Below are 27,651 nucleotides of genomic sequence, written 5' to 3'. Positions count from 1 at the left end.
TTTGGGGGTGCTATTGTAATACGTAATCGAATAGTAGGTCTTACGCAATTTTATTTAATACAACGGTCGAGAGAAATCGGGAAGTCCTTGCGTCTGGGTATAAATGGGCGATTTCTCTGGCGTCTTCATGTCTTGTTCTGTTCTTCCATTTCTCTGTCGACTTCTCCCTCGACGCCGTCTTTTCGGCTCTCGGAACCCTAACTCTGTTCGTCCTCTTTGTCTCTCTCTCGAGTCGCGCTTCAGAGGAGCCCGAGATGTCTGAGAAATTCTCACCGGCTTTGAGACTAGCGGATTTGAACGACTTCATCGCTCCTTCGCAGGCGTGTATCATTCCCTTCAAGGGAAAGAAAGCTTCTTCCAGAGAAGAGGTGAGAATCGTACACTTCTTTTTCCTCATTTGTTACGGTCGTTTCCCCTCTGCTATAGTCGTTTAAGTTTGTATTTTTCATAAAGGACATGGGACTGATGTTATGGGGATGTTGGAAATTACGGAAATCTGCATTGATTTTAATGATTACAGGATTTCTGGCCTTTATGATAGATAGAGATCAAATTAGTCCGAGCCGTTTGCTGCATCAGTAAATGAGATGGGTTTTTAATTAGTAGTCCATTCATGAAGAGAGATGACAGCTGGTCTCTAGGATTTTCCTTTTTAGTGGCTTATGTAAAATATTTAGTGAAACCGAAGTAGTATCACAATCGCAGGATCTCACATTAGCGGCCCTTAATTGTTGAATTAAATATATCAATAGGATAGTTCGCGAATGTGATGATGACGTCCGAATCATTTTTTGATTTCGTACGGGAAGTTTGAAATTCTAGGAGTTTCTTGCATTTGTGCTCTCCACTATGGAGATATTGAACTCACGATCTTTCTTATTGAAGGAGGACTGGTGATCTTCAAGTCTAAATTTAGACAATAAGTCAATAACACTTTCTCTTACCAATAGAACTCTTTTTCTTCTGTATTGCAGATAAAATTAGCTCATGTCTTTGTTCGGTATACTGCCAGCGATGCTGTAGAACTTTTATGGTTTATTGATGTCAGAGAGATTGATACGCAACGCGCGACAGTAAATGCGCATGCAGGCCTCTCTGCTATGCATATATGATAAATGAGTAACACAGTCCCAAAATGTGACTGGCTTTTCAAGTCTCTTTCCCTGTCAAGGATTCGCCAATCTGGTGATGGAGAATATGGTCGTAACAAGGAAAAAAAGAAACGGGAAGAGGAAGGAAGAAAAGGATTGATAAAACCAGTCTCAGTTGGACCCACACCCTTTATATATATGTTCAAAAATATAAATATCATGATTTGCTAGTATGGATTTCAATAGGGTTTTAAGGGTTTGGGTTTTTCAGATGATAAATTTGATCCACACTTATACAATTCATCATTTTTTTTCTTAATTTTTTCAATTTTGGACATCCCTCTATGTGGTTATTAACAGAAAAACTTAAAAACACCGGGTGGGCACTGGTCCTCATATTTGTTGTGGAATGATCTAGAGATTATATATATGTAGGCACTAGGCACTAGACACAGACATATTAACATACTTGCAATGGAGCTTAATGGAAGGTTAACCCTTAACATGAAAATGAGAGAATGAGGTTTCAAGTTGCTATAATGCCATTACATTTTACATCGATCCAGAATTATTTTATTGTCACCATGCCTCGGACACAGATAGTGGAAGATTACTAGGCAGTAATCAAGATGAATAGATAAATTCTATGCAATCAGTTTAGCTTTTACCATCAGTAGGCAAACGTTCATAATCAACACGATTTATGAAATGTCAAACTTGTCTTTGTTGCATGATATTGGTGCCATTTTCATGCTAAAGTATGGCACTTAAACATGATATCTAAATATAGTTGAGTTGAGCTAATTTTATTTGTCTGGTGGATCTGTTCATTTTGCAGGGCCAACAAAAGTTGCTATCTCAGAAAAGTCAGTCTCAAAGTGAACCTGTCAAAATCACACTACATGATTGCTTAGCTTGCAGGTTGTTCTAAGTCCTTTGGTTTTTCCACGTTTAGTTTCTCTTCATCAATTTTTGGGAGGTATTTCCTGAGCGTCAGGCTGATTACTTTGTTCAAGCTGTGCAAGACTAGCTGGATTGCTGCTTGTTACTGATGTTGTAAAAAGTACAAAGTAACCCATATCATTTCGTTCCAAAGTTATATACGCAGCATAATATTAAAAAATTGTGAATTTAATGTTTAATATTAAAATTCATAGAAAATTAAAAACATATAAAAATAAAATAATTGGAAAAAATAGGAAACGTATTCTGTTCATGAAAAAAGATGAATTTATAAACATAAGAAGATAACAAGTATGTGCTATGTAGAACATGCACACTTTCATGGTAATAATCAAAATTGACCACTTAAACTATTCCCAAGTACTTAAATGGGGTCAGTATAACTAAGCTTTTATTATTTGTGACCGACTCTGCCTTGAAACAGCTTAACATCCATTAAGCTTGACAGTCTTTATTTTGGAGGACAAAAGATAGGCTGTTATATGGAAAACCACGAACTGCTTTATTTCATTGCATGAAATCAGCCTTATAAATGTGTAAGAATGCGTTTCTGTGTATTTAATATTCAACCTTTAGAAACTTATATAAATTTATGTCCAAAAAAGAACACACCTTTTTATGTGCTCAAGGTGTAACTTAAGTTACATCCTGTGTCATACCATGGTGTATGAGGATATCCTTAGTTACACCAGCACAGTACAATTACACCCTCGAAATTAGTTCTAGGGTGTACCATATTGTTTCTCTTCATAGTTATGTTACATAACACAGGTATCATACGCATCAGGATACACTATATTTCATACAGCTTGCTTGTTACAATCTTAAATGTGTAATTCTCATGGAAAGAAAGAGAGAGAGAGAGAGAGAGAGAGAGAGAGAGAGAGAATGTGGGCACACTGAGCAAGCTCACACATGCTTATGCTCAAGTACATGCACCAAAATGGATGTGATGAATAATCTAAACTGGGTCTGCTTGAAGTTGGGTATGATCAATGCTGTTAGGTTTCTAGATCAGCATGTCATTAACTACTTGGATATTTGTGTTGTCTGACTGCTTTTTGATCTTACAGTGGTTGTATAACATCAGCTGAGACTGTGATGCTTCAGCAGCAGAGCTTGGAAGAGTTTCTTTCTCATTTAGAATCAAAGAAAAAGTCTGTTATAGTATCTGTGTCACCTCAATCAAGAGCATCCTTAGCAAACCATTTTCAACTCTCTCCTCTTCAGGTATGAAATTTGATTGATGAGATCTTACACAAGTTGAATTAGTTTGTAGACAATTTCTTTTGCCTGAGATTTAGGTACTTTACTGGGTTTTTCATCAATATAGTCAGTTGGTTGGAGTTTTTTTTTTTTTTAATGTTCCATTTTCTTTCTGATGCAGTTTTCTGTCCCCCCCCCCCCTAATTTTTTTTTTTAGCTGCCTTCTTATATTTAACATCTTCATTTCTTCCGGGGACATTTTTTGATACATTGATGATATTTCATATATTTTGCATTTATGAAGTCCCGTGTGATTGGCTTGTTGGGAATTGGGATTGTCTTCTGTCGTTTGAACAAGTACCTATTTCCTGTTCTATTCAAAATGGAGGAAAGTTCTTTAGTCACAATCCATGTTCCACCTGAGGATAACTTCAAAGTGGAAGACTGGGATCATTGTGATTAGTGCCTCATGAAATGAAAATGCTTGGTAGTTTGGAAGAGGTGTAAGGATGGTTGTGATTGGGGAGGATTGGGAGGGACACCAAGTTAGCTGTTTTAACATCTTCCACTGAATCATGCTGCAAATGTAATGGTTGATACTGTAATCGTTCTTATTTATGTTGTTAGTTTTTTGAGGTCTCTCCAATGTTCAGCCCCTACTTTTTCTCTTTCTCTTGAGACATTAATGATGCTTGTTGATATTGATTCCTGTCAATATCGTTGAGGATCAAAAGTAGCCACAACATAGGTGATAGGAGAAGGAAAAAGAACCTATAATTACTGAATATGGCAACAAGCATCGCATTTTCGGTCAGACACCATGATTAAAATGAAATTAGATCTCAAAGAGAATAAAACCTCCTTGCTTGGAGATCAACTTCATTTATCATGGTGTCTGACTGAAAATGCAATGCACCAATGGCACAAAATCCTGACACGGAATTTGTGACCCGGCCCCCTCGTTTTGGTATGAGAGCCTGGTTTTAGGTTTCTATACTTAAATACCTTGATTAAATAGTTAATCTTTCATTTGAGTATTGAACTTATGGAAACTTTCTTTGAAAAAATATACTTCTTTTTCAATAAAAAGAAAAAAGCATAACTACTTAAGGATCCAACGACTTGATCCAATTGATTCTCTACCAACTAGGCTGACAAACAGAGCAGCAGGTTACGACTTAGAAAGTAGCCACAACATAGTTGTCCCTGCTAGAGGAAAAACCCCTGTTAGTACAGGTCTAGTCATTGCTGTCCCAAAAGAAACATATGGCTAGATTGTATCTAGAAGTGGCTTGCACTTAATTACTCAATCCTAGTAGGAGCCGGAGTAATTGATGCATATTACAGAGGTGAAGTAAAAAATCTACTCTTTAACCATTCTGATAGACTTCTTTATTAGAAAAAGGGATAGGATTGCTCAGCTAATCCTGCATAAAATAACTACTCCCAAAATTAAAGAAGTAGAAAAATTTAATGCCATAGTCCGACAAACAAAAGGATTTGGCTCATTCGGGATTTGATCTATACGGATCATATCAAGAATCTAGAACATACAAAATATATTTGTATGATTTAGTAAGTAAAGAAAATTATAGTTTTACTAAACCTAATAAAATCCGAATAACAACTTGGATTTATAATAGAGAAATTGGTAAAAGGCACCAAGATTTGGTAACCTCATCTAAGGTATAAAATAATGAATAAGTTTGACTATTTGGACCTTAGCCTACCACATGACCGATGTAGCATTACCCATAAGTGTTATTTTGGAAACACTTTTCAACATGAGTTTCATAATAATGAATCTCATCTAAATACAATAATCGTTGTAATTATCTCTTTAGGTAAAAACCTAAAAGAAAATGATAAATCAGATACAAGAATATTTGATACTATAGCAAGTTCTTTACAAAATAAGAACAAATTATTAAAAGACTTGACTGGAAACTTGGATGATCAAAAATCCCAAGTTAATGATTTAATAAAATCATTAAATAAGTTTCCTATATGTCAGACTCTTAATCTTCAGGAAAGATTAGAGTTTGTAGAAAACAATATGAATCACAGGTTTAATGAAATAAACATTAAACTTGAAAAAATTGAAAACATGATAACCAACTTAGAAAAATTAATTCTAAGCTAATGGAAGATGAAGCAATAATTAAACCTATTGCTATGAAAATTAAAACTGATGGTTTTAATGTCGCAGAAGGGTTCTCTGCCTATTCTGGCTCAGGAGCATCTGACAAAGAATATCCCAAATTATTCAACTTGATAATTGGGTTATTATGTTATGTCCTTAAAAGAGAAGAAGATCTTGAGACAAAATACAATAGGATTCTAGAAGAACTAGAAAAGCCTAAATCTAGCCTGGAACTTGAGGATCTTATTAAATGATTTGATAAAATTAAGATAGATTCTGGCGTGCCTAGAAAAACTATAATAAGTAATAAATGCTTAGTAATGAATAGGAAACCTACAGAGCAAAAATCTGTAAAAACTAAAACAACCCTTGATAAAGGGAAAACTAAGATAAATAGAGATTTGTCAACAAGCAAATCCTGATAAAATTCTGTCATAAGGAATTAGGAGGGAAACTTAAAATATATTCTTCAAGTCATAGAACTTAAAGACCACCTAAAATCTCTTGGTCAGATCCAAGAAGACCAAGAAATCTATACTGACGAAGATCAAAATATAAGAATAAGACTTAAAATCATGTCAGATATAGAAGAATTAGATACTATAGATGTAGAATCTATAGCAGGGGATTCCTTAACGGGAAACAACATTAAAAAATTATATAGATCTAATTATGGAAGGAGAAAATGAATCCGAAGTAATTTCAAGAGTACCACCTGCTGGTTATCCTTCCAGAATACCCTATACGGATATAGGAGAAGGGGTAGAAAAATATAAACTTAAAGGGAAAAGATTCCCTTTAGAAATTACTGATCATAAGAGCTTATTGATCAAGGAAGAGTTTTGAACTTGGCGGCCCATGATCCACAGTTTTGGCTCAGGTTATTGACCAATGGGGTGCAATATTAGTAAAAGATTACCTCAAAGCAAATCTAGGCCATACAGATTCTAGAGAAATGATCGCCTACTTGGAAACATATTCAGGTGAATTTGCTAGAGCGACTTGGGAAGCTTACAAACGTAACCATCCAGTAGAATATGAAAAGGATTTATCCTTAGGAATTAATTAGGAATTAATCCTTATAAATTTGTATTTAGAATACAAATTATTCTGACAGGTGCTAGCCCTAACATGGGAACGATAGAGCTTCAATATGAAGCCCTTAACATGTTGGAACAACTCAACTTAACAAGTTGGAGTCATATTAAACAATTTTTAAATGATTATTATTATTACACCTTCGTATCTGGAAATGCGTATGATAGTAATATAGGAGACACTCTTTAGGAAATTACCTGGAGCATTAGGAAAGGAGATAGTAAACAACTGGCCCATCTATCTCAAAGATATGAATGCACATCCCTTTATGCAAAATATTGTATTCAGGATAAGATACGTTTGTATTATCCTTAGGAATTAATTAGGAATTAATCTTTATTGTAGAAACACGAACCACAAGGAGAGAGCAGAGAAAGAACACACAATATACGTGGAAAACCTCAGAAAGAGGTGAAAAACCACGGGGAAGCTCTGACCTAGGGGCAAACCGCAACCCTAGGAGAGAGAAAATAATATTCACTTAACTCAACAATTACATGTAAGTGAAGAATATATAGGAGGGAGAGAAAGAGGTGCCGCCTAGGGTACCGAGCCCACCTCGGTATCCGTGCCCCATAGGACCGGGTCCAGATATGGACCCGGTTCCCAATACAATATATTCTAACACTCCCCCTCAAGCTTGGCATACATGTCAAACATGCCAAGCTTGCTAACATTTTTCTCAAATTGAGATGTACATAAAGACTTAGTTAAGACATCCGCAACTTGATCTTCAGACTTCATATAGGGCAGAATCAACTCCTTTGAATCTATGCGTTCCCGTATGAAGTGACGATCGATCTCCACATGTTTGGTCCTGTCGTGCATGACCGGATTGTTTGCCAAGTTAATCGCAGACTTGTTGTCACAATACATCCTCATCTTCTCTTCCATTTTAACCCCAATATCTGCTAAAAGAATTTTGAGCCATAACATCTCTGTAACCCCCATAGCAACCGCCCTGTATTCAGCCTCAGCACTGGACCTGGAACAAACTTCTTGACGTTTACTTCTCCATACCACAAGGTTACCTCCAAGAAATATGCAGTATCCTGTGGTAGACCTCCTAGTATCTGTGCATCCTGCCCAGTCGGCGTCAGAGTACCCTTCAATGCTTAGTTGATCTTGTCGAGTGTAGAGTAGTCCTTTCCCTGGGTCATTCTTTAAGTATCCCAATACTTTTTCAACACTTTTCCAATGACAATCAGTAGGGGCATGCATAAACTGACTTAACACACCCACAGCATACGTAATATCTGGGCGAGTAAGAGTGAGATAAATAAGTTTACCAACCAGACGCTGATACCTCCCTTTTTCTTCCTCATCCAAGATAGTCCCAGATTTGATACTTATCCTTGTGCCAGACTCCATTGGGGTAAGAAAGGGCCTGCATCCCAGTTTACCTGTCTCTTTTAGAAGATCCAACGTGTATTTTCTTTGGCTCATAACAAGCCCAGTCTCAGATCGCGCGATCTCAATCCCCAAGAAATACCTTAGTTTACCCAGATCTTTGAGATCGAATTCTGCAGCTAACGTTTCTTTCATCTTCCTTTTCTCCCCCTCGTCGTCACCTGTGACAATCATATCATCAACATATACAAGTAAAAGGCTCACCAGACCATTTCTCTGCTTGATGAAGAGGGTGTGATCACCATTTCCCTGTTTATACCCATTAGTCTTCATTACAACCCTTAGCCTTTCAAACCAAGCTCTAGGGGATTGCTTGAGACCATACAAAGCTTTCTTGAGATAGCAACACTTCCCGTTCCGAGCATACCCAGGCGGCATGCTCATATAGACTTCTTCCTCAAGGTGACCATTCAAGAAGGTGCTCTTTACATCAAGTTGGTCCATGCTCCACTTCTTTTGCACTGCAAGAGCTAAGATGACCCTTACGGTCTTCAGTTTCGCCACGGGAGCAAACGTCTCAAGATAGTCAATCCCATATTTCTGGCTAAACCCTTTAGCAACAAGACGAGCTTTATAGCGTTCTACAGTGCCATCAGGTTTGTACTTCACATTAAACACCCACTTGGAGCCAACTAAGTGAGTTCCCTTGGGGATATCAACAACCTCCCACGTATTGTTCTTTTCCAGGGCGTCCATCTCTTCTGTCATGGCCTGTAGCCATTTAGGATCCTTCCTTGCATCTTCCACTGACCTGGGAATAACAGCCATAGATAAAGAGGTAACAAAGCACTTGTAGTCTTTACTGAGTTTTGCATATGAAACAAATCTCTGAATAGGATGAGAAGTACATGACCTGGTGCCCTTGCGCAGAGCTATGGGAAGTTCTTCATTCATTGGACTTGGATCATCCGGGGAGGTCACAAGATTGGGAAGATTGGGATTGGTAACATCAACATCTTCCATCACATCCTTCTTCTTCCTGCTGTAAACCTGACCAAATAGGTGATCTCGAGACTGTTCTTCCACAGGGTCCCCCTCCATCTGACTGTCTCTGTCCTCACTGACAACGTCTTCCACACTTGGAGAACTCACCGTATAATCCAAGAAATCCATGAACTGAATCAACTGATGCGAAGAATACTCTTCCCTTCCGTCACCTAGACACTCCCCCTGAAGAGGATTCGCAGGAAAGTATGCCTCATGTTCATGAAAGGTCACATCCCTGGAGACATATACTCTGGAAGTGCTAGGGTCAACACACCTGTATCCCTTCTGGGTGGAGGAATATCCCAAGAAGACTGCTTTGATGGATCGAGGATCAAGTTTCTTGAGAGTGGGACGATGATCATGGACAAAACAAACACACCCAAACACTCGAGGGGTTAAAGGCCAGGGATTCTGAGTGGGCCACAACACATAATAAGGAGAATGACCATCCAACACACGAGTAGGCATACGGTTGATAAGGTGAGCACTAGTGAGAAGTGCGTCCCCCCAGTACCTCTTAGGGACATGACGTTGAAACATAATTGCCCGGGTAACATTTAACAAATGACGGTTTTTTCTTTCAGCCACGCCATTCTGAGGAGGGGTGTAGCCACAGGATGTTTCATGAATAATACCCTTGCTTCGCAATAAGTCATCAAGGGATTGAGAGACATACTCTCGGGCATTGTCAGTACGGAAGGCCTGAACAGTGGTCTGGAATTGAGTTTCGACAAATGCCACAAAGTTTTTGACAATGTCGGGAACTTCACTACGTTCTTTCAACAGATACACGAACGTACACCGGGAGTAGTCATCAATAAGAGTCATAAAATAGTGAAAGCCACGACAAGTGGGTACTCCCGAAGGACCCCAAACATCAGAGTGAACCAAAGCAAAAGGACGGTTGGCTTTATTGAACGAAATAGGGTACGAGGCCCTAACATGCTTAGACAACTGACACACTTCACAGGCGAAGGTGTCCAAAGACACAGAATGAAACATCCTAGGAAACAACTTTCTAAGCAACTGGAATGGAAGATGACCAAGTCTCTCGTGCCAACGCATAATGACGGATCTGGCCTCCACGCCAGGCAACTGTCCACTGGTGGCTGAAATCAAAGCAGAAGCAACTCGAACGGGCAGTCTGTAGAGCCCATCAATAGCCGAACCAATCCCAATCTTCTGCCCCGTCCCCAAGTCCTGCAGGAAACAACGATCAGCAGAGAAAATTAGATTACAGTTTAGCTCTTTAGTAATACTGCTGACAGATAACAAATTGACGGGAATATTGGGAACATGCAGGGCATTATGAAGACAATATTTGTTCAGTAGTGATAAACTCCCTTTTCCAGCCACAGAGATAGAAGAACCATCAGCCATAGACACACGCTGCTGCCCAGAGGTCAACTTGTACTCTTGAAACATCGTAGGGTCCCCTGTCATATGATGAGTAGCCCCACTGTCAACAATCCAATCACCGAGAGAAGAATTACCTTGATCACTAGTAGCAACCAGAGCCTGGGCTAACTTAGCCCCCTCAGAAGTAGAAGCATCATCCTGGGTAGACAACCGACTAATGTAGGCTTGCAACTCTCTGAGTTGATATGAGGAGAGCTTGGATTTGGCAACATTGGACGACCCCGGGCTAGGCTCTGGCACAGAAGAAGCACGGCGATGAGGAGGAGGACGACCTCGGACGAGACGCTTCTCAGGATGAAGATCCCAACAAAAATCATCAGAATGACCCACTTTGTTGCAATGGCTGCATCGTCGAGTAGGACGCTGCCCCGTCCCTGAAGTATGGCTCACAAAGGCTGCTGGAGAACTCCCCTGATGGGAGTCAATATGCATAATCTGGCGCCGTTGCTCCTCAGACTCAATACGGGCATACACCTCTTCGATGCCAGGAATCTCATCACAGTTAAGAATCTGGCTTCGAATGGTTTCAAACTCATCACGCAGGCCTCCAAGGAAGATAAAGGTGCGGTCCATCCATTCCTTTTCCCAATACAGGGCATGATCTACACCACATTTCCAGTCATCATTCACATGATAGTCAAGTTCCTCCCATTTGGTCTTCAGGGCGGCATAGAAGGAGGCAACAGATAAGTCATCCTGTTTAAGAGCATATATGCTACGTTTGATTTGATAGGCACGTAAAACACGCTTCTTACGACCATACATACGTGCAAGAACAGTCCACATATCATACGCCGTCGATTTACGCAAGATCAAGGGCTGAATATCTGCGGAAACCGAACTAATAATCCATACTTTAACCTGACTATCCTCCAACGCCCAGGTCGGCCATTGCGAATCAGTTTTAGAAGGTGCAGGCTTCTCCCCAGTGATATAGTGCAGGCGACCACGACTAGTAATCCCGATTTCTAGGGCAGCAAACCACGAGAGATAGTTATCCTTGTTCAGCCGAATGGAGGTGACATGAACAGGCAAGTTCTCACCCTTGGTATTGCTGCCCGTGTCGAGGGCATCATCAAGCTTGGGCATCGCGGTGTCAGCCATCGCAATCCCCAAAGAAGGTCACAACCGGCGGCCGGCGGAAACAAGACACCCGGCGGCGGCGCAGGGCAGCGCTGGGAACAGCAACGGCGGCAGAGCAGTGCTGGGAGCAATGGACGGCGACGCTGGGAACAGCAACGGCGGCAGAGCAGCGGAGATAACCCAGGCGACGGCGGCGCTGGGAGAAGCGACGGCGACGGCGCTGGGAACGACGGCAGCGGCGTTCCTGGACGGCGGAAAAACGACGACGGCGCTGGGAACGATGGGCGGCGTCGGTTCTGGAAACGGCAACGGAGGCGGCACGAGAACGGCGGAAAAATCACTACTTGCACACCAACGATCTCACACGCGGTGGCTCTGATACCATGTAGAAACACGAACCACAAGGAGAGAGCAGAGAAAGAACACACAATATACGTGGAAAACCTCAGAAAGAGGTGAAAAACCACGGGGAAGCTCTGACCTAGGGGCAAACCGCAACCCTAGGAGAGAGAAAATAATATTCACTTATCTCAACAATTACATGTAAGTGAAGAATATATAGGAGGGAGAGAAAGAGGTGCCGCCTAGGGTACCGAGCCCACCTCGGTATCCGTGCCCCACACGACTGGGTCCAGATATGGACCCGGTTCCCAATACAATATATTCTAACACTTATAATTTTGTATTTAGAATACAAATTATTCTGACAGGTGCTAGCCCTAACATGGGAACGATAGAGCTTCAATATGAAGCCCTTAACATGTTGGAACAACTCAACAAGTTGGAGTCATATTAAACAATTTTTAAATGATTACTATTATTACACCTTCTTATCTGGAAATGCGTATGATAGTAATATAGGAGACACTCTTTAGGAAATTACCTGGAGCATTGGGAAAGGAGATGGTAAACAACTGGCCCATCTATCTCAAAGATATGAATGCACATCCCTTTATGCAAAATATTGGATTCAGGATAAGATACGTTTATAGATTTCTGGAAAAGAAATGTACAAAAATAAAAATCGAAAAACAGGTAAAAGGAGATCATTCTTTTTGCAAAAACATTTACACAACTCAGACTTATGGATATAATCCTGTGAAAAGAAACCCTACTAAAAGAAGGGGTAAAAGGATCGTTTCAAAATCTAAACCCAGAATGCCTAATAAAAGATATTTTTTGAGAAAATCAGAAAGCAAAGCACCATACTTAAATAAGGACAAGCACGTCCGTAAGTATGATAAGAAAAGAAATTATAAAAATAAATTAAGTTGCATTGTTTGTAAAAACAATGACCATTTAGGAAGCCATTGCCCTAAACTAATGAACTTGTATTCTAAAGAAGCGATATTATTAAATATCACTAATGAAGAACTCATTAGCGGAGATGAATATGTTAGTGACTCAGAATCCATCTATTCAATAGTTTCTATCAATGTTATAAAAGGCGTAGCGTATCGCGTATTGGTCTGGCCGACCTATGCGCTATATCGTAACGTATCGCAAATGTAGCTAGCGTATCGTAAAATTAATTTTTTAATTTTAAAAAATATTTAAAAATCAAGAAAAATAGAAAGCAAGCCATGATGTGTCAAATTATCATGGATAAGGAATATATCTCAACTTTTCTAGAACATGAACGAAAATACCTTCTAATCCCGAATTATCAATGATTAGTTGATGTTGATGTTGATAGATTTGGAAGTTGGAACATTTGATTATGTTCTAGATACAAAAGGAATTCTAAATTGTGTCGAGCAAGTTGGAATTAATTCAAGCTACCAAGAAATAGATGACCTAATATCTAGGTTATCAAAGCTAGAAATCATAGGAGATAATCCCCAAAAATATTGGGTGAAAAACCAAGTTATGTGTAAACTTGACAGAATCAATCCTGATTTAAGAATAAAAACAGCCAATATCAAACTCTCGTTAGAAGAAGAGAAAAATATGGCAGTTCATATAAGAGATCTGCGGTTAAAGGTTACCACTTAATACTGATTATTTGATAATCCAAACCGATGGATCACATTTTGGACGGGGAGAAGCTTTGCTTGCTAAGCCCTCAAAATATGACCCTAAATCAAGTGAAGAAATTTGCAGATGTGCGTCTGGTAAATTTAAAGAAAAAGGTAATATATCTTAAATAGAGCAATTTCTTATGCTTTAAAAGCATTTGAATTATTTATGTTAAGAAAGATTTTACAATACGAACTGATTGTGAAGATATTGTTAAGTTTCATTCGCAGTTATATGAAACACACAAAAGATCATCTGCAAGAAGATAACTCAATTTCAGGGATATTGTAACTCAATATTCTTACAGTGCACTTTTGAACATATCAAATGTAAGGACAATAGTATATCTGACATCTTATAGATTGCTTAATTTGCAGGGAAAAGATGGAAGACATTCTTGAAAAAATCTCGAAGGCAGTTGATATGTTCTTCGAGCACAGGAGGCAACAACAAAAGTTGTTAACAGAGTTCTTTGAAAAACAATCAAACTTTTTAAAGCAACAGGATATTGTGTTTGATCACCTCCAAAATTTGGAGAAAGAATTAACCTCCCTGGTAAAAGCAGGTGTGGTTACAAGGGTTGCAAAACCAAGTCTTAAATGGGTAAAATCATTGAGGATCAAAAGTTGCCTTCAGACCAGAAAATCGGGAAAGAGAAACTTCGAACCCTTGAAATTTCAGTGGTTGAAGACAACTTGCATCTGACTCAAAAAACTGAGAAGGATAAAGGACAATCCTCTGTTTTTACAGCGGCCGACATAGTTTTAAAACCTCAAAAACTGAGAAGATTCAATACCCCGCAGGATTTGCAATAGAAACGATTCCAAAAAATCTTGAACTAGTCGATTTATACGGAAAAAATCTTTTCGAATTATATAAACTCCCTGTGGAAGATCCACAAGAAAATTTTTTGACAAATTTTTCAGGAATTTATTCCTGAATCATGTCTTCAAGGTACTCCACCTGAATTTATTGCAAAATAGTTCAGTTTTGCATCAATCAGTAACATTTACTTATCTCCTTCATTCAAAAAAATAAAACTATTATTTCTTGAAATTGTGAAGACGGTAAAAGAATTTTCTATCAATAACTCAGCAGTTTCTAACGAGACTCTTATTTTTTAAAGTTCTTTTCAGCTGATCTTGAAATTATCCAAAGAGAAAATAGACTTTTTAAAGAAAAATCTAGCCTACACCTAATTCATATTGGGATTGTAGGAAAAAATTACGAGCTGACTTTTGATAGAGTTCAAGAGAAAAAGGCTTATCCTTGTAATAAGGATTTAATGGAAATAATCCATTACATGAGAACAATAGGCCTTAAAGCCATTGTTAAGGCTGCAAAAGCCTACGTGGAAAACGCTATTTGGTAGCATCATGCCTCCAGTAGCCGTTGTGCTTTGATCAGTATTGCCAAAAAAAAGGATCGTTCTTCTTTAGCAAAACTACATGCATTCCAGAAAAGAATTGATATAAGAGACCATACATGTTCTCAGAAAATTGCCAAGTTTTACTGCAATCTCATGAAACACGAGAAGCAGACTTGTTATGTCTGTGGCAGAGAATCAAAAGAATGACACCAGACTCAGACATCATATCAAGATGTGACGATTTTATTATCAAAAGAGGACGCCACTCAAAAATATTTTCAGATTCATCAGAAGAAAACACATCTTCATGAAAGCTACTTGCATGACAACCAAAAAAAGAGGAAACTATGTTTTCTAGAAGATAATAACAAGACAAATTGTACCCAGAATAGCAAAGATTCTGAGAGCAATAATGGAGCCTCGTCTTTACAAAATGACAAAGACTGCCAACCGCATCAAGAAAATGAAAGTTTCTTTGTGAAATAATGGAGCCTTATCATTACAACAAGACAAAGTTGAGGATAAGGATGATAATATAGTGGAGAGTCCCACTATAAAGACACCCATTGTATGTGCGATAAATGTACGCACAAAACAAAGTATCCTAATGTGTCAAATTAGGAGATAAGGTGGTGAGGGTCCAACATCTTTCAAACTTTTAACTTTGAACCCCTTAAAGACAGAAGAAGGTAATTATCCAACTCATACCGTAAGTGAAACTTGAACCTTACCATTCTATGGTAGATCTAGAACCCTGAGGGAAAGTCCTTCTTCAGGAAACCAGTCTCGTCTAACCTTTTTAGGCGAAACATTCAGAAGACGAAGAGATCGTGCCTCTTCTAGCTACCTTCATAACATGCAGTTAGAGGAAATCGCTAAGATCCCTGAAGACCAACAAGAAAGGGGTGTTAGACAAATCCTAAACCTTGAAATCTTGTATGGCATTCAAAATGGAGACCTCTGCAAGGTAGATACGCGTACAATAGAGAGGTGGTCATATCTGTTCCGAGTAACCAAACATAAGTTATAACCTAATTCATGTAGGTTTAATCGCCACAAAAATCAGACCTCTTCATAGGAAAGAGACTGGAACCAAATGTTTTGTCATGATTCTTGACAAACGTTTCAACAAAGCTGCTAAAGCAAATTTGGGGGCAATGGAAATCGATCTCAACCAGGGAGCTAAAATTATATATTTGGTTCCTAATACTTGTATGAGTTTTAGAGATTTTCAAAAATACTTCTGTGTAGGAATTCAAACACGGGGATATGAAGATATGACAGAAGGAGATAACCTTCTAGTCTCTGTTGCCACAGTAAGAAGGTTAAGTAACAATGATCAAGTTAGATATAACTTGAATATTGATGGTATTGTAGATGCGTTAGCATCACAAAGCATTAAATTTATCAAACCCAAATCCTACAATCAGAAGAACTTGCAGGACTAGAATGGAAAATAGGAAGATTTATAGAGGATGAGACATCCACTAGTCTTCCCAAGAGAGCTCTTCACTATGAAAATAGCGACAGATGCTTCTGGGCCAAAATAGGCAGAGAACCTGATAAATTCTTGGCCTTGCAAATGTAATAATAGAAAGCATAAGGTAAACAGAAAAGGAAAAGGAAGAACTTACAAACAAGGATCTGTTCGTAAAGATTTCACATCTTTATTGGACTTTTAACATCTTTCCCTTAGACAGAAGGAGGTTACAACTCCTTAGGCAGACATGGCTAGAATATACATAAGCCCGAAGGGACTATCTCTCTTTCTTTCTCACTCACTCGCTCTATGACTCGATCGATAGATTACTGATGGTCCTCTCTTTGCTACCTTCTCCTTTATTTATAGGTGGAGAAGAACTACTGTTTACATGTTTTAGGGTTACAAGTAGACCCTCACCACCTTATCTCTTAATTTGTCACATTAGGATACTTTGTTTTGTGCGTACATTTGTCGCACATACAATGAATGTCTTTATAGTGGGACCCTCCACTATATTATCATCCTTATCTTTAACTTTGTCTTGTTGTAATGATAAAGCTCTATTATTGCACAAAGAATCTTTCCTTTTCTTGGTGCGGTTGGTAGTCTTTGTCATTTTATAAAGACAAGACTCTATTATTGCTCTCAGAATCTTTGCTTTTCTGAGTGCAGTTTGTCTTATTATTATCTTCTAGAAAAAGTAGTTTATTCTTTTTCTGGTTGCCGTCCACGTAGTTTTCATGAGGACGTGCTTTCTTCTGATCGAGTTTGAAGATATTTTTGAGTGGCGTCCTCTTTTGATAGTAAAGCCACCACGTCTTGATATGATGCTTGAGTTTGGTGCCATTCTTCCGATTCGAAAAGTTTTAACCTTTTCGTAGTTGGCTCCTTTAGTTTTCTCCTTGCCGCAGACATAAAAAGTCTGCTTCTCGTGCTTCATTAGATTGCAGTAAAACTTGGCAGTTTTCTGAGAACATGTATGGTTTCTTATATCAATTTTCTTCTGGAATACATATAGTTTTGCTAAAGAAGAAGGATTATTTCTTTTGGCAATACTAATCAGAGCACAACAGTTACTGGAGGCATGATGTCACCAAATAGCGTTTTCCATGTAGGCTTTTGCAGCCTTAACAATGACTTTAAGGCCTATTGCTCTCCTGTAATAGATTAGTTTCATTAAATCCTTATTACAGGGATAAGCTTTTTTCTCTTGAGCTGTATCAAAAGTCAACTCGTAACTTTTTCCTACAATCCTAATATGAATTAGGTGCACGTTAGATTTTTCTTTAAAAAGTCAATTTTCTCTTTGGATAATTTCAGGACCAGCTGAAAAGAACTTTAAAGAGATAACAGTCTCGTTAGAAACTTTTGGGTTATTGATAGAAAATTCTTTTACTGTCTTCAAAATTTCAGGAGGTAATATTTTTATTTCTTCGAAGGAAGGAGATAAAGTAAATATTATTGATTGATGCAAAACTATTTTGTAATAAATTCAGGTGGAGTACCTTGATGACAAATGATTTTGGGATACATTCCTGAAAAATTTGTCAAAAAATTTCCTTGTGGATCTTCCACAGGGAGTTTATATAATTCAAAAAGATTTCGTTCGTATAAATCCACTAGTTCAGGATTTTTTGGAATCTTTTCTATTGCAAATCCTGCAGAGTTTTGAATCTTCGCAGTTTGAGGTTTTAAAACTAGGTCAGTCGCTGTAAAAACAGATGACTGTCATTTATCCTTCTCAGTTTTCAGGGATCTGAAGTTTCTCTTTCTCAGTTTTCTGGTCTAAAGGCAACTTTTGATCCTCAATAATTTTACCAATTTGAGAACTTGGTTTTGCAACCCTTGTAACCACACCTATTTTTACCAGGGAGGTTAATTCTTTCTCCAAATTTTGGAGGTGATCAAACACAATATCTTGTTGCTTTGAAAAGTTTGATTGCTTTTCAAAGAAATCTGTTAACAACTTTTGTTTTTGCCTCCTGTGCTCGAAGAACATATCAACTGCCTTCGAGATTTTTTCAAGAATGTCTTCCATCTTTTCCCTGCAAATTAAGCAATCTAGATAAGACGTCAAATATACTATTGTCCTTATGATATGTTCAAAACTATAATGGGAAGAATATTGAGTTACAATATTTCTGAAATTGAGCCATCTTCTTGCAGATGATCTTTTGTGTGTTTCATGTAACTGTGAATGAAACTTAACAATAACTTCACAATCAGTTCATATTGTAAAAGCCATTCTTAAGACAACTAATTCAAATGCTTTTAAAGCATAAGAAATTGCTAAAAGTTCTATATCTATTGAAGATATATTACATTTTCCCTAAAATTTACTAGACGCACATCTGCAAATTTCTTCACTTGATTTAGGGTCATATTTTGAGGGCTTAACAAATAAAACTTCTCTCCATCCAAGATGTGATCCATCAGTTTGGATTACCAAATAATCAGTAGTAAGTGATAACCTTTAGGTTAAGCAGATCTCTTATATGAACTGCCATATCTTTCTCTTCTTCTAACGAGAGTTTGATATTGGTTGTTTTTATTCTTAAATCAAGATTGATTATGTCAAGTTTACACATAGCTTAGTTTTTCTCCCAATATTTTTGGAGATTATCTCCTATGATTTCTAGCTTTGATAACCTAAATATTAGGTTATCTATTTCTTGGTAGCTTGAAGTAATTCCAACTTGCTCGAAACAATTTAGAATTCTTTTTGTATCTAGAACAGAATCAAATGTTCCAAATTTATCAAGATCAATATCAACTAATCCTTGATAATTCGGGATTAGATGGTATTTTACTTCATGTTATAGAAAAGTTGAGATATATTCCTTATCCATGATAGTTTGACACATGATGACTTGCTTTTTACATTGTCCTTTAATGAGACAAGTGCTTTCATAAAGTAACTTTTTTCTGTATTTTTTCCTTTAGTATTTTCCTAATATTTTTATCTAAATATTAGTTTCCCATCTAACTGAAATTCGCAGTCTTAGTGTGAGCAAAAATCAATCTGCATTTTCGAGTGAAAAATTTTACTTATGGAGGCATGTATTTGCAGGTTTTCAGAAAGCTCACTCAGTTTTTGAAGTCTTTAGGAGTGAAGGCCGTATTTGATACAAGCTGCAGTCGGGACCTCTCACTCATTGAATGTTGTCATGAATTTATTGAGAGATACAAACATCAGAATGCAGTTGATGGTGGAGTCCTTCCTGTGCTTTCTTCAGCGTGTCCAGGTGCATTTACATGCAGTGCTGCTGTTGTCTTGCCAAATTTATTCAATTGTCTTGTGAGCACGCATGTTCTTCTAATATGATTTGAAGTTTAAACATCTCTTCTAAGATTGAAATTCATATGGATTCTTACATATGGATCCTTCTGGCTTACCAATTTCCCAATCTACTCAATAGTCAATATCACCAGGCTCAAAAAGTTTTTTTACCATGTGGACGCATTTGCATATGTGTGAATTTTTCTCATCTAAAATTGAAAAATTAAATTTCGTTTGCTATGCATTTACATGACTGTTTGTAAGTAAACTGTTATGTGTCTGTGTCTTCTTTATTTTAAACGAGAATAATAGTTTGATTTCACATATTGATTTAGTCTATACTTATAGTCAGCACAGTTATTTAGTTGGCTTAATTTTACCATTGTTGTATTTTTATAATTTTATTTGACATGCTATGCTGAAAAGCACTTTTGGTTCCAGGTTGGATATGTTATGCTGAGAAAACGCTTGGATCTTATATTTTGCCTTATATAAGCACAGTGAAGAGCCCTCAGCAGGCAATGGGAACCATAATAAAGAACCATGTTTGTTGGAAAATGGGACTCAAGTAGGTTTCTTACCTTCATTTTGGCGCTTTAGAGTTATTATGGACTTTCTTTCTTTGTGTTTAAGTAAAAAATTACTTGATATCTTGATCTGGAGCTTCCCTCCTTCAAATATCATTAATTTTCTGCAGAAAAGATTAATATTGAACTTCATCTGTAGTGGTAAAGAACACAAGAGGGGATCACATTTATTCCTTAGCAATTGCCACCAAACCCAGAGCTTTTGTGGTTCATCTGTGAAAGTAGAAACTTGAAGGGAGAACAGCATCCTGCATATATTATAAGTGTCAGGACTAGGTTATTCATTATTGGCTTCCAGTGATTGCTCTGTACACCTAATGGCTTGTCATATTATAACCCATATTCACAAGAGTGATGTTTTATGGCTTGCTGGGCTAAGATGGAAAACATATTTTTAGATGAACTGGATGAGCCCTGTTAGAATCATGTCTGTAAGGAATATTTTGAGCCTTTTTAATGTGAACACTTCTGGCTTCAGGAAGCATCCGCTCGTTAGCATAATAATTGGACCTTGCTGGTATGTGGTGTTAAAATCGTGGTCCCTAGGTCTTCTCCTGTTTCATCTTATGCTTCAGAAATATTGAAGACTTGGAATGAGAGTCAAAGTGGTAGGAGGGACTGTAAAGTTACTAAATGCATGGCTCTAAATAAGAACAACTGGAAAACAGAGTTTGCAAAGTCAGATTTACTGTAGTAGGTGAAAGTCATGATGAGGAATCTTCCTATGTTCCTTGTATATTCTGTTACATAGTAATTATGTTATGATTGACAGCATATTAGGAATTTTTTTTTTACTTGTTAGCTTCACTTTCAGAATAGGATGAATTGTCTGTTGATAGTCTCTTTAGGTAAATACACCAGCTTGTGATCTGCATATTCAATAGTCATGTTTCTGGTGTTAAACGCCATTAAGCATTCTTTAGGATGTTGGCATGCTAATTTGGTTTATTCTTTATGTTTTTCCTCTTTAATTACCAGATTTTAAAATTTCAATTTCTGGCAAGCTTTTTGACTTCTTGAATGTGCATAGAATTTATAGTTATTTCTTTCATCTAGGAGACAGTTTGTTCTCTTGAATTATTTCTTATTCAGTATTCTGGATTCCATACAATCAAATTGATTGTTCTTTCTATCCATTGAATCTTTCAACCTTTTGTGATTTAGATTTCATTGGTGTATTGAAAATCCATTGAATCTTTCAACCTTTTGTGATTTAGATTTCATTGGTGTACGTGTAGCTCGATTTTTCATTTTAGTATAGTCCTGCAATTTCTTCTGGTTCTTTTGCTTGCATGAATAGGTTCTTGATTCTCTATTTTTTATTTTCTGTTGCTTGCTTTATGACCTGAATAGATGTCTATGCAAGAACATCTGATTCTTGAAGTTTGGTTCTTGCTCCTTCTGGTTTCCAGTTGATGTTTTCTTTCTTGCTTAGGTCATGTTCAGTTTGTGAATATTTTGACTCTTTGAAATTGTTTTCGGTAGACCAGATGAAGTTTACCACGTAGCTGTCATGCCCTGTTATGATAAAAAACTAGAAGCTGCAAGAGATGATTTTATGTTCTCTGTTGAACGCCAAGGAGAAACAGGTCAGGAGGCTGCAGGTCCAAGGGTTTCTGAAGTAGATTCAGTTTTGACGTCTGGAGAAGTTCTGGATCTCATACAGGTTGGTTGCTCTTATAGTAAGCTTAGGTAATTTCAAAAGGGGGATGACAAATAGTAGGTTGAAGGGAATTGTGGAAGTTATTTGGTCTCTTTCTGGTAGGAGGTCCCTACATGGTTTGCTTAGTCAGGAATATGGTTTAAATTGTAGGACGAGATCAGGACTATCAGGAGATCCAGAAATCACCATATGGTGCACAAAAATTTCATTGTCAAGAAAACATATTTCTACATTTGAAGCTCTTACCATAATTCTTGGTTAGTTGACTAACATGCACTTTATAGAAAGGGGTATAATGTATGAAAAACAATATCCTTTATATACATGTGTATGGACATGGTTGGGTAGTGGTTTTTGCATGTCTGTGTATGGGTGCATATGTAGTGTGTCCCTGTGCATTTATGGGGAACTACGTGTTGGGGCCTTGACAAGCTTATGTGCATTTGTGTTTTATTCTTTGTATTGGCATAAGTTTCTTTTCTTTGATTTGGTACAGCTAAAGGCTGTCGATTTCAAGTCGTTGGAAGAAGGTCCTTTGGACAGACTGTGAGTTTTATTACTTACTTTTTGCATACAAACCCTCCCCCCCTTGCAAAAAAAAAGAAAGAAAAGCTTCACTTCTTTTTTAAGGAACATCAAGTATCCTGTTAATCTCCTTTACTGATTTGATGATAGATTAACTAATGTTGATGATGAAGGACACTTATATGGTGTGCCTGGAGGCTCTGGTGGATATTCAGAGACTGTCTTCCGTTATGCTGCCAAAGTGTTGTTTGGAAAGGTTATTGAAGGACCAATTGGCTTCAAAACTATAAGAAATTCAGATTTTCAAGAAGCAATCTTAGAGGTAAGAACATAAATTCATAATGCTGCTTATGAAAGAATTCTGTTTATGTTATTTTTTTTAAATGCTGCTATAGGCTAACGTGGTACACTTATCCCAGTGATATACTGCATTCTATCATCTTAGAGTCGATCATCCTTGTGTTGATGGTGGTGGAAATGCCAAGGATGATTTATGATCACTGGGTGGATGTCACCATTTAGCCAGCAAAACTAAACTTGCTGGTCATCCTTGTACAAACTGCTATTAAAAAAAAAATTACAAATAACCAAAGTGCTGATGTCAAAAAAGGAAAAAGAAAGAGCTTGAATGGTTTCATGTAGTGTTATTCATATCATACGATATGTATCATATAAATTGGGAAAACCTATATGATATGGCATTGATACATTAAATGTTTTTGTATTGTGCCTGTATCCACCGTGTCTTATGATAAGACCCTTGTATCATAAGATACAACCAATATGGGTCGTATCTTATGATATAACTCTGTTTTTCAAAAAGAGGCATGACACCCTTTTTGTCGTTTTTTCTTTTAAAATCTCCTCTCCTCTTTCATTTTCGACATTCTTAGGAGTTGTGGGAGGGGAAGTTTTTGCCATTCTAGAGAGAATGAAACAATGAAACAAACATTGAAGCAAATGAAAATGAAGATGAGGACGAAGACGAAGATGATGATTATCGTATTGATTGATTGTAATCATGATGTTACTTAATCATAAACATAATTTCAATTGTCATTTGAGAGTGAAAATTATGGGTTATTTGTTTTATGTGATGCAACAAATTTTAAACTTTATGTTATTAATATGTCGTTAACATACTATGGCTTATGAATGATGAACTGAATCATGCATGTTCATTATGTGTGTGAAGAATTTTTATATTGAACTCATTTTTCTTTATTTTTCCTTTTTTCTGAAATTTTCTTTATTTTCTTGTATTTTATGAATTGAAAATAATTTTTTACAATATGTTTTTGATACACTTAAGATACATTACTGTACGCGTATAGGTCAGGATGACAATATGCGTTATGATATGCCTTTTACAACATTGGTTTCATGTGTTAATGATTGAGATTGAAAATGAGTTCATATTTCTGGAAACTTTTTGAAACTGATCTTGTTTTGATAGGTAGACATTTTCAACGCTATATTTTCTTTATGATTTACCAAAGAAAGACACATTATTCAGCTAATAAATATAAACATAGGCTATATTTTACTGAAAATCTGATAAATGTAAAGATGGTTGACAGCTGAAGGAGAGCTCCACATAATTCACCAGCATATTTATGCATGAGTGATTGCCATTGTTTCTTAGGTGTACATGTCGGCATGCGTTATACTTGCACATGTATGAGCATCTCTTTCTAATGTGCACGTTACTCCATGAAGGAACCATATGTCCAATCTGGTAGTTTTCCATCTTTCTTTCTGGAACCTGCAAATGTGGACAAGTTAATCATGGCCATAGGATACAGTTTATTAACAAGGATATATATGGGAGTGGAATTACTGCCCTAATAGGGACCTTCATCTCCAAGGAGATTATTGTTGATGACCATGGTTTTGGGATTTCAGGATTAGCTTAGCGTTCCGTGCAGGTTTAAGGAGTAGAACACCTGGATTATGGGAAGGAACCAAAAGAAAACTACTTCATAGTAGCAAGAAGAATATCAGATTAAGAAGAAGTTGCTGTGTACTGATTAGGATGAAGAAAAATTTTCCAGAAGTTAACCTTGTTTTTCTTTCTAAAAATAATCTCTGCATTAATCTGTAGGTTGAAGGTATGACAGTGCTAAAATTTGCACTTTGTTATGGATTCCGGAACCTCCAAAATATCGTGAGAAAAATCAAGATGGGGAAGTGTGAATACCACTTTGTGGAGGTCATGGCATGCCCTTCAGGTTCTTTTTCAGTTTCTCTTTACCTAGTGTCCGAGTTTCATACAGGAACACAAAAACATGCATATATTGATGTTTGTTCATACAGGTTGTTTGAATGGCGGTGGTCAGATCAAACCAAATAAAGGTCAATCTGCAAAAGAGGTTATCCAGTTGCTGGAGCATTTGTATACAAAAGATGTAAGCACAAGTATTATTTAGACAAGTTACATGTGTAACCTGTTGTCTGATCCAGATCTTCCAGAGTTTGCAATTCATATGTTGTGAGCTGCCTGAACATGAATGCAATTCATATGTTGTGAGCTGCCTGAACATGAATGCAATTCATATGTTGTGAGCTGCCTGAACATGAATACATTTGACTAATTAATTTTGAAAGCATCTTCATTTTGAAGAGTTTTTTCTTGGAGGTGCTTTTTACATTGGTGAATTAAAGGCTATGTCACATGAGTGCGGGTGCTGGTGCCGGAGCTACACATCCCAAAAAATTTAGGTGCGGTGGTGCGCGAGGGTATTTCATTATTATTATTATTATTTTATTATATATATAACAGAATAAGAATGTATATATTATTATTACAATTTTGTTATTTATGTATATAACATACTTGCATAATTGTATTGCATAGGAAAATATCAAAACAACATATATAATATATTATATATAGTAATTTAGTAATATGACATACTAACAGTCTAACTTAAAACACAAAAAATTGATAAAATCACAGAAACAGAAATTGAAAATGTGAAATTAAAACTTCAAAAGAACAACACTAACCACAACTAGTCAGCTGCATAATGCATATATAAAAAAAGCTTATATTATATATTATAAGTTTATAACATGACAATATATCACTATATCAGTTGCAAAGTATATATGCACGGCTGCATATGTACACGACTGACAATATATATTTGTTAGTTGAACTTTGAAACTTCTGACAATATATATTTGTTAGTTGAAAGACCGGACGCGGGTTGACCGCACCCGACGTGAGTCGGGTGCGTGTTAGAAATGGACAAATATAGTCTGGTGCGGCTGATCGCATCCGACTCCCATTGACTGGGCTCGGGTGCGAGTTGGAGCCGCACCCATGTCTGGTGCACCAAACTAGACACGACTCGGGTGCGGCAGTACAATAGAAGAGTCCGTGTGACTTAGGTTAAAGGTGTTCATATAAAAGAATTCCATTCATTTTCAGTTGCTTTACATGAAAGCTTTGAATAATCAATTTCAAAAGCACTTCATATTGTAGTTAAGTTTTCAAGGAGATACTTCTCAGTCTGGTGATTTGACTTCTCTTTTCAACATTTTCTCTTGCTGCAAATTTAGGTTACTGTCATTCTAATGTGTTCGGAAGTTCTATATTCTTTTGTGATGTATCTTATGCTGCCCAGTTGCACTGCAAAAATTTTGAGATATGGGCCCCACTTAGTCAAAGGCATTTGAAGTTATCTAATAGATCACAAATTATAGTTTACAGTTCTAGGGCTATGTTACGTACAGCAATTCCTTGAGTTTTATTTACTTGTTTTCAACTTCAGTTTCTTGGCTATGCATAAGAAAGTAGATGTTGTTTCTTGCCCTTGAGTTTTGCTCTTCTAGCCTTTCATGCTGAGTAGAGACAGCCTTCTGAGGCTGTTTTATAGAGATAGGCTAATGAATCAGCTCATACAAGTTCCCCGTCTAAGGCCTTAATGTGTAAATTTCTCTTTAGCATCTCTTTTTTGCATCCGAGTTTCATTTTATTCACTCTTATGCCTTTGGACCAATAACCCTTGGTTGATGATCATATAACTCTAACTGCGGCATTTTGGGAGATATCAAGCAAGAATAGTGTTATCCTGTTTCTTGATGTATTTCAATGTCAAGGTAGGGACACATGTTTCTTTATTGTGCCAAAATCTGTGGTGGAACTACTGGGGCCAATGTAATGCATGTCATCACATGCATGGATACATCTTTCTATTTGCTTTGATTGCAGGTCTGCAATTTTATCTTGATTCCATACATCAAATGAAATATTTGGATTCCCCTCGAGTAATATTCTGTTGGATGAGATGAAAGCTAACTTGGAGTTGCCATGTCTTAGGTAATGGTTGCTGATCCATTTGAGAACCCTCTAGTTATAAACCTTTACAAGGAATGGCTAGAGCATGCTGGTTCGGGGAAGGCACGACAGTTCGTTCACACGCAGTATCATTCCGTGGCCAAAAGTTTAACCGCCCAATTAAGCAATTGGTGATTGAGTGTGTGTATTTTTGTCCCCATAACCGTAGCTTATGCCTTCAAATAAAATGGCTGCACTCTTTATGGGTTGTGTACTGGGCGACACCATGCACCATGTAACATTTTGTATTCTATATTCTTTTTGATGTGTTTTCATCCCAACAAATGTGCATTTTTTGATGCAATAAATGTAGACGGTTATTTATCATATAATACGTTTGAACTTTGAATAACCAAAGAAAAAATTCAGTTATCTCAGCGTTTGGCAAACTTGGCTTGTATAGTGGGTTAGGATTTGGTTCCAGATTAGCTGCTATAATATGAATTCGTATGTCACCAAATATCTTCCTGCGCCGTTCATGTCAAAATTAGTCCAAGATTTGTTCTGAACATTGCTGCCTCTGTCGGGCAGAATAGATTTGGTTTTAGAAGCTTAGAAACAGGATTCAGAATATGCCAATACTCAGAAACGAGTTAAAGGTCGGTTTTAATGTTTGGTCAACCCATGTTTAGGTTCAAAAGTGCGGTCTGCCCTCTAACTTGGTCAGAGATTGGATTCAGTTCGACCGGGACAAGCCATCACCTGTAGTGCCTGAACGTTCTTTTAGGCCCGAATTTAGTTATGAGCTACCGAAATTGAACCCTTGGTTGTGCTTTGACAAAATTTACAGGAAAGAGAAACTAGATCACGTATGGATGGTTAATGACTACTGTACCGCGAGCTGTACCGTCTCGCTCAGTTTAGCTGTCATTGGACCTTTGTTAATTAAAGGTGGTTGTTTGGCTGGTGGAATATTAAAGGCTGTTGTGGGGTCGTCAAAATTCAAGCCTTCATTGTACTACCCACTACCCAGATGCTGA

General features: G+C 37.3%; 2 protein-coding genes across 2 annotated transcripts; one reads left to right on the top strand and one right to left on the bottom strand.

Moving 5' to 3' along the window:
* Positions 1-103: 103 nt before the first annotated feature.
* Positions 104-27,048, top strand: LOC116257555 (protein NAR1). Its single transcript, XM_031634418.2, has 11 exons — positions 104-368; positions 1,930-2,012; positions 3,128-3,284; positions 19,342-19,516; positions 19,993-20,119; positions 21,624-21,804; positions 22,298-22,347; positions 22,477-22,648; positions 24,431-24,557; positions 24,643-24,734; positions 26,654-27,048. Exons 1-11 carry the CDS (start codon positions 255-257, stop codon positions 26,804-26,806), a joined length of 1,431 nt encoding a protein of 476 aa, XP_031490278.1. The 5' UTR covers positions 104-254; the 3' UTR covers positions 26,807-27,048.
* On the bottom strand, positions 9,960-16,656 carry LOC126410224 (uncharacterized). Its single transcript, XM_050078759.1, has 2 exons — positions 10,392-16,656; positions 9,960-10,098 (listed from the first exon to the last, which is right to left on the bottom strand). The coding sequence occupies exons 1-2, from the start codon at positions 11,419-11,421 to the stop codon at positions 10,055-10,057; spliced, it is 1,074 nt and encodes a 357-aa protein (XP_049934716.1). The 5' UTR covers positions 11,422-16,656; the 3' UTR covers positions 9,960-10,054.
* Positions 27,049-27,651: the final 603 nt, after the last annotated feature.

The sequence above is a fragment of the Nymphaea colorata genome, chromosome 7 (genome assembly GCF_008831285.2).
Source record: "Nymphaea colorata isolate Beijing-Zhang1983 chromosome 7, ASM883128v2, whole genome shotgun sequence".
In the NCBI taxonomy this organism is placed as follows: domain Eukaryota; kingdom Viridiplantae; phylum Streptophyta; class Magnoliopsida; order Nymphaeales; family Nymphaeaceae; genus Nymphaea; species Nymphaea colorata.
The sequence above is the reverse complement of the archived record's forward strand: the minus strand, read 5'-3'. Positions and strand labels throughout refer to the sequence as shown.

Excerpts from the sequence above, each read along its gene's own strand:
- LOC116257555 (XM_031634418.2), top strand. The coding sequence starts at position 255 with ATGTCTGAGAAATTCTCACCGGCTTTGAGACTAGCGGATTTGAACGAC. Across the intron at positions 2,013-3,127 it reads CATGATTGCTTAGCTTGCAG|TGGTTGTATAACATCAGCTG; the intron begins GTTGTTCTAAGT and ends TTGATCTTACAG. Across the intron at positions 21,805-22,297 it reads AAGTTCTGGATCTCATACAG|CTAAAGGCTGTCGATTTCAA; the intron begins GTTGGTTGCTCT and ends GATTTGGTACAG.
- LOC126410224 (XM_050078759.1), bottom strand. The coding sequence starts at position 11,421 with ATGGCTGACACCGCGATGCCCAAGCTTGATGATGCCCTCGACACGGGC. Across the intron at positions 10,099-10,391 it reads GGTTGCTACTAGTGATCAAG|GACTTGGGGACGGGGCAGAA; the intron begins GTAATTCTTCTC and ends TGTTTCCTGCAG.